Below are 8,004 nucleotides of genomic sequence, written 5' to 3'. Positions count from 1 at the left end.
AAAAAAAAAAAAGAGAAAAGAACGAACTCTGAAGTATTGCAACGGATGTATTTTTAATAAATAAACTGTAAATTTATCAAGACATTAATTGAATTGTTTATACTATTCGTTACTATAAGTAGAAATCGCATAACTTTAAAAATCATACTCGCCAAAAAAAATAATTTGCACTTGTAACTTCGTCACAATACTGATATCTTTCGTTAAATCGATAATTATAGTATTCAACAATAATAAAGAAAGAAACTGATTTTTTTCCCTCATCCCTCTGACAAGCGGATATAATGGCAGGATACAATAAGAGTGACTAAAAGATCTTAAAAATATTTAAGAATTTGCGTGTACATCAATTATGCAGTCATGCAACTATCTCCTTCGCGACATTACGTTAATAACATCTGTAGAGAGGAAGAGAAAAGATTTCAAGATGTATAAATACACTCGCCAATATGATGCAGGAGTTTATTTTATCATAGTAGCTTATTATCGCGTGTTCGTATTGAAATATATTTTAGCGTTCTATGTTCTGTGTCCTATATTCGACGGTAAGAGCTAATTGTTGAAAACAAACTAGAAAGAAATTAAGAAATTTGTTCCCGAAACCGACATATTCATTAAAAGTTACAGAAACGTGGTAAAAATTGTGGTAAAAAAAATGAAGAAAAGAATGGTACATTTAAAAAGAATACTGCTATTTCGATATTTAGATTATAAAATAGGGGGAAAAGAGCAATTAAGAGCCAGCGCGGTAATTTGTGCGCATATGTTTTATCAAATTACAATCAAATTACATTGACATTTTAACTAATAATAAGTGATGATAGGCATAATCATAAAAAGCATACGTTTCGGTTCTTTTTTTGGACCCTTTTCAGCGCAATTACAAAGTAAATGAAATATATTATATTAAAAATGTGTGTAATAATAATATACAGAACAAGTAAGTCACCCATGTTATCAGAAAGCAAATGTTATAAAATAAACCTTCGAGATAGATAGAGACATATTTATAAATATGTATCATGCGATATAAAGAGACTTGACATCCTGTCTCGAACGTTCGTTGTATATAATTTATCTTCTGTACAACATGTCTCATTCATTCAAGTTTGATATATTTGTATAACCAATTGCTTTTTTAATGTAGCATATTTTATTAGACAGTCTTTCTTTTTAGGAGAAGTATATGTCAGTTTTTGTACCTTTTCAATATCATTCAAACGTATGTCGTTGATCTGCATTTAAAAATAAAGTTGAATATTCAATACTATTCAGATTATTTACGAATCAGAGCTAACCTACAAGTCATTACGTCTTGCATATCTGACTTGCTATTACGCTAAAATAGTAAAATTTTTGCCGATGAGAAACAGATGTGGAAAAACATACGTTGCAATGTATAAATGCAATCGCGTGTGTGGTGCGGAAGTTCATTTTATTTCTGCAAATCGTACACTGTCGCGTTCTGGAACGTTGTGCTGAAAAACTTATTTTTTAAATATTTTGTTTTTTCTTTTTGCCAATAATTAATTGTAATTTAATCTAGCATTCTCTTCATATTAGACGAATGTTCACGTAATTATCATGTAGCAATCAGACCGCATCCGATATGATTTCCAATTCAGCGTTATTTTTTCTTCCAGGCGATTCATGTGATTAAAAAACGAATTCATGATAATCATGATAATTTTTATGTGTTTCCAGTTTTAGCAATCATTAATTTAAATCCACATATTAGTATTTGAAAAATAAAACATTATCGATCAAGGATACCAATTTCAATAGCACATAAAATTTGAAAATGACAGAAACTTTATTATATCATATTATTCAAGCCTTAAGCAAAAAGAAGACAGAAAGCATTGAATTGAATTTTCTCAATGAGTTTTAGAACAAAACCTTGATATTTTCAAATAATAAAGCAATATTCTAGAGCAACGGAACGTTAAATCGCCATAAATAAGAGTAAAAATAAAAAATAAAATAAAGCACCCTGCAAACCTCCTAAATATCGAAAGTACCGTAAATTCGTAATCGGAAAATATATAAAATAAAAAAAGAATTTATTACAGTGTCTCGAAAAATATGCAATTAAAAGTGGGAACTTCTATTCTTAAAAAATCTACCTTGACATAATCTTGGCAAGAAATCACGAAAAGTTAACTTAGGATCAACATCGTACGTTTGAGATTATTGCGTTGTTCTCGGGATGAGACAATATTAATTTTTCGACTTATGTTTATTACAACTTCTTTCCTTCATTTTGTGAATACTACTTGCCCTTAAAATCTTGAATTCTTTTTTTAATACTCTGTTTATATCATTAAAATATAATATCATCTACTTATATATATATATATAAATGCAAAAAAATATTTTTTATAGACAAACTAAAATGGCACTCATAACTGCTTACTGGGGCTTGGACGGCATTATAGTTTTAACGACTCTCATGATAACCGTCTACCTCTATATGACACGCAATTTTAAATACTGGAAGAAACGGGGCATCTCGGAAATCGTTCCACCGACGCCTTTCGTAGGCAATTTCACGGAATGCCTATTGCTAAGGAAAGCGCCGGCGTATTTTTTAAAGGAGTTATACGAGCAAGCAAAGGGGCTACCTTACTTCGGTTTATATATTTTTGACAAGCCCTTCTTGTTAGTTCGTGATCGGGAACTCGTCAAGAACATCTTAGTAAAAGAATTTAATATCTTCCCCGACCGATATATTATGGCAGATCCCAAAGATCGTCTGGGTTGCAACAATCTCTTTTTTCTAAGGAATCCAACTTGGAAAATGCTAAGAATGAAATTGTCGCCATTCTTTTCATACGGTAAACTGAAAAAAATGTTCGAATGTAATCATATATTGATTGAATTTATAAGCATAAAAAGATGTATAATCGAAAAATTTCAAGAATTTATTTTATGAAAGTCAACTCAATATTAAATCATACAATTATTATTACAGAATCCGAATTTGTTTAAAAAAACGAAAAAATGCGCAAATGCTGCATTTCTAAATTTCATAAAAACGTGTGTGATAACTTGTACAAGATACTTACAACTAGATGGATTAAATCAGTTGATAACATTGCTGGCAGGTGAAGAAGAGATGATTGAAGTGAGAGAATTAACTGCCAAATTTACTACGGATGTCATCGGCAGCACCGCTTATGGACTCGATGTGAATTCATTCAAGGATCCAAACGCTGAGTTTCGCAAATACGGCAAAATGATCTTTCAATACGATACCATTCGCGGCTTGGAGATGCTCGCGATATTTTTCCTTCCAAGTATAGTTCGACTCACCCATATAAAGATGTTCGGCAAGCAGCCCACCGTTTTTTTGCGCAAGGTTTTTTGGGAGACAATCACTCATCGCATGGAATCTGGCATAAAGAGAAACGATCTCATCGACATTCTTCTTGAACTGAAAAAAGATTACGGTGATCAGGATTACAACGGATTCAGTAAGCAAAACAGAACTAAACGATGGTTATTTTTAAAACTTATACAAAATTTTTTTAATTATATTTGACAAAAATAAATAAAAAGATAATTTATGATAACGTAATAAAATTTGTAATGACGTTATTAGACTAACCGATACGTCAGAGCAATAATTCCGATAATTGAAGTTAATTATGGCGTAAATGATAAGAGCCTTTAAAAGTCTACAGATCAATTGAATTCTAGAATTCGACGGGGATGATCTTATGGCGCAAGCAGCCAGTTTCTTCAGCGCTGGTTTCGAAACCTCTTCAACGACAACGGCGTTCGCGTTGTACGAACTCGCATTGCAACCTGATCTTCAAAATATTCTGAGGAAAGAAATTGTCGAGGCTCTCGACAAGTCCGGTGGAAAGATTACATATGATATAGTACATGAATATTATACGACATTTAATCACTATCGAAAAATTATTATAATAAATGTATATCACGCAAATATCGTTGATATCATTGCTAGAACAATGCTTTTACTAGACTTTTTTATCTTTTACACTTGAGTAAATTTTAAGATATATATATATATATCTTTTCTGTTTTTTTATTTATGATAGATTATTTAATCTCTTGTACTAATAACACAATTATATCATAAAAATAACGTATCGCAAATAATCTTCAAATTTTTAAATATAATATTATTGTCACAGTCATCTCTGAAAAGTTTTTATAAAGTATACCAATTTTCTCTATATTTAATTATTTATTACAAATTATTAAAAAGATATAATTATCTTTCAAAAATATGCTTTGGTTTTTGCGAAATATTTATGATATTTAAAAGATAATAAAGTTTTTAACTAATTCAATAACTAATTTTATATTATTAAATGAGATAAAACAAATTTTTGAGAAAATATAATTAAATTTCTTCAGCTGCACGTATTTTATTTTTTTTTACAAATTGCTTGATAAATATTAATATAAAGCCATTATATTTATATGTAAACATCTAGAATCTAGAATATAATATCTTTATTGAAATTTATTAATATCTACCTTGATAACATCCACATTTTTCTCCGGTAATGGAAAGACACTCGATATGTATTCCAGAGCTTTGAGCATAGGATACCATGCCACATAATCTGTCTCTCGCTCTAGATAACTTACGAGATTCCAAAATATAGAAGAATTGAGTTGGCGTGCTAGCATGAAATGAAACGCGTCATCGATAAGTTGGGCACGATTTAAAACATGTATATTCATGTAATTTTCAAGATTTAAATAATTCGAAATTCTTCGCCAATTCTCATCATCATAGTTCACGCGATAATATCCTGTCAAACAATAAAGAAATTTTATCAATCATTATTCTATCAAATAAATTTATCATAATATTTTTTTTCATATATCTGTTCACACACATATTGTTATTTATATAAAAAATACATTAAGAATGTACTAAAAATTGACTATATCATAAAAAAATAACAAATATAAATTTAAAATATTAATTATAAAATTGTTACTCTGATAATTAAAATAGCATACAAAAAATTAAATTGTGCGAGATATTTTTTATATAATATAAAATAAAACCGTTTCTGGTTACAGTAAATAATAATCAAACTACTATACAATACAATTTCTGTAACTATAATATATAGTTATACTATATATTATATTATAAAATAATATTATAGTTATATAATGTATACCTTAGATTTTTATAAAATAATGTAGATAAAAATTTAAAATAATGTGAAACATTAATTGTATAAAATAAATATGGAAAAGTTTATCATTAAATATTTACCAGTTTGTTGTATATTAAATATCATCCAACCATCTTCTTTGAAACTTAATTCAAATGAGTAATACGGTATTTTATTTAGCCAAATTTGAGCTGAAGTATTGTCAAAATTGGGATACTTTTGCGTAGTAAAAGATATAGGTATGCAATAATACTTTGATGTATTAAAATTTTGTATTGTTATATTTATTGAATTCATAGGATCATTATAATCTCGTATTATTTTTATGATAGGATAATGCTTTTGTTCTGGCCAAGTCTCCATTGCTTGTACCACTCCTAATATATCTGGTTTGTATACTTGATTTGTATTGGTTTGTTGTTCAGCGATAGCTATCAATATAGCTCTTTGAAGACTGCCGTAATTTGGCTCGCTAAATTCTCAAAATTTATAAAATTTAACATTTACAAATATGTTAAAACATCGTAAAAAAATTTTAATGAATATTATCAAAATATAAAGTTATATTTTCGTTTATATGATATACATGATAGAAATAGTAATAAAATTAGGATTTAAAAAAAATCAGTAGTAGATCTAAAAGAATGGCATTATAGTAAAACTAAAAAACAAGATAAATGAAACAAAAAGCGAAAAAATAAGAAACAATTTTTAAAATCTTTTATTATTATACTTAATATATTTAAATTTATGCAGTTACAATTTTATTATAATGTATTACTCACGTGTTATATACATATAAGCGGATGCCTTCCCAAAATATTTCTTCACTAATTGCGTGTTGCAACATGCGCAGTATAATGGATGCTACGACAAATTATGTCAATAAAATTATAATTAGATATATTAAAAATAAATTTATATTGCTATACCTTTGATGTGATAAAGACTTTTAGATAAGTTGTTGAAATGTGATGTAAAAAGCCCCACATGGTCATCGTCCAAACGGAGAAAATCGTGTTGAACTTGGACAAGAAATAAATCTATCATTCGATAATCTGGGAATGTCTGGAAAAAAAATTTTTGTTATATTAATATAAAATCGCTGGGCATGCTTGCATTAGCAACATATTAGCACTATCGAAAAATTATTATAATAAATGTATATCACTCAAATATCGTTGATATCATTGCTAGAACAATGCTTTTACTAGACTTTTTTATCTTTTACACTTGAGTAAATTTTAAGATATATATATATATATCTTTTCTGTTTTTTCTTATGATAGATTATTTAATCTCTCGTACTAATGACACAATCACAAAAATAATATATCGCTAATAATCTTCAGATTTTTAAAAATAATATTATTGTCACAGCTCTCTCTGAAAAGTTTTTATAAAGTATATCAATTTTCTCTATATTTAATTATTTATTACAAGTTATTAAAAAGATATAATTGTCTTTCAAAAATATGCTTTGATTATTGCGAAATATTTATGATATTTAAAAGATAATAAAGTTTTTAACTAATTCAATAACTAATTTTGTATTGTTAAAACAAATGAGATAAAACAAATTTTTGAGAAAATATAAGTACTAATAATAAATTACTTACACCATATATTATAATCTTAATTATACATTATAAAAATTACATATTATCACAAGGAGAAAAATTATTTAAAGTAGATAAGTACATCTACGAGTGCACGAATGGTATTTAATGTATTTTTATTTAATTTTTTTGTAAACTTTAAGAACTCTTATCTTTCGTTTACATAATTAACTGCATAGTTCAACTTCGTTATGTTTATAAAATGATAAGAAAATCGGTGAGTTGCGCATCGTAAAGTATACTTGCGAATGCATCGAACACTATTAATGAATCTAAATACATAATTTGAAATAGCTATGAAATATAAAAATAATTTGCGAATATATGCACATCTTACACAATTGTTATTTTCTCTTATTATTCGGTTAGCTTAAAGCTCTGCAGATACTTCTTCTGGCTTTCAATTTCGGATTTACGTATTTGTATTTTGTTATAAATTGTACTCACATGTTGCACCACATTTTCCCAAATTTTGCGTTTCTAAAACACATTGTATGAACATTTATTATTAATAAATAATAAGGTAGGGTAAAAAATAAAGGCAAAAAATAAGGGGGCAATTCTAATAATATTAAGGTTTATCGCATAGGCATTGTCTGAAAAGGCCGCTATATTATACACATAAAATTCAAATCCATAAAAAGAAACTTCTAAATTTATGTTTTTATATGTGTATCTCTTAAATATAATCATAAGTTCTAAAACAAGCCAGATATATCTTATAGTATTTTTGTGTATTTAAAAATATTGATAAAAATGCTGAATTTTGCTTTATAATTTTTAAATTGCCTAGTACTTTTACTATTAGCATTTTATTTATATATATAATTCTGCAAGACTAGAAATTGTATACATCAAATAATTTAAACACGTAACAAAGGTTTAATTTTTACATTACATCATAACTTTAAACAATTATCTACCAACTACAATGAATTATCTTATTTATTGATATCAAAAAAAGGAAATTGGTCAAATACAGTATTGGAAATATAACGCGAGATATTAAAAGCTAAATGTTCAAAATATAGAAATAAATCTATCTGTGACCAAAAAATATCGTGAAACATGAAAATTATAATAACAAATATATTATCTTTAGTTACATCTATGAATTATTTTATTATATATAAAATTTATTTAAAATTTATATTGGAATATAATAAAAATTTACAAATAATATTTATCTAAATCTAATTCTTTAAATAATT

The 8,004-nt window shown here is 26.9% G+C and overlaps 3 protein-coding genes across 3 annotated transcripts in view; 1 reads left to right on the top strand and 2 right to left on the bottom strand.

Annotated features, from left to right (window-relative positions):
- Positions 1 to 8,004, bottom strand: part of LOC115240270 (aminopeptidase N-like) — a 98,123-nt gene that overhangs the window by 59,596 nt on the left and 30,523 nt on the right. The window lies entirely within an intron of this gene.
- Positions 1 to 8,004, bottom strand: part of LOC115240271 (aminopeptidase N-like) — a 62,588-nt gene that overhangs the window by 46,954 nt on the left and 7,630 nt on the right. The window lies entirely within an intron of this gene.
- On the top strand, positions 434 to 4,016 carry LOC115240273 (cytochrome P450 6k1-like). The gene is made up of 4 exons (XM_029815328.1): positions 434 to 545; positions 2,386 to 2,888; positions 3,075 to 3,476; positions 3,703 to 4,016. The coding sequence occupies exons 2-4, from the start codon at positions 2,396 to 2,398 to the stop codon at positions 4,014 to 4,016; spliced, it is 1,209 nt and encodes a 402-aa protein (XP_029671188.1). The 5' UTR covers positions 434 to 545; positions 2,386 to 2,395.

The sequence above is a fragment of the Formica exsecta genome, unplaced genomic scaffold (assembly GCF_003651465.1).
Source record: "Formica exsecta isolate Colony F162 unplaced genomic scaffold, ASM365146v1 scaffold423, whole genome shotgun sequence".
Taxonomy (NCBI): domain Eukaryota; kingdom Metazoa; phylum Arthropoda; class Insecta; order Hymenoptera; family Formicidae; genus Formica; species Formica exsecta.
This window is presented reverse-complemented; position numbering and strand designations above follow the sequence as displayed.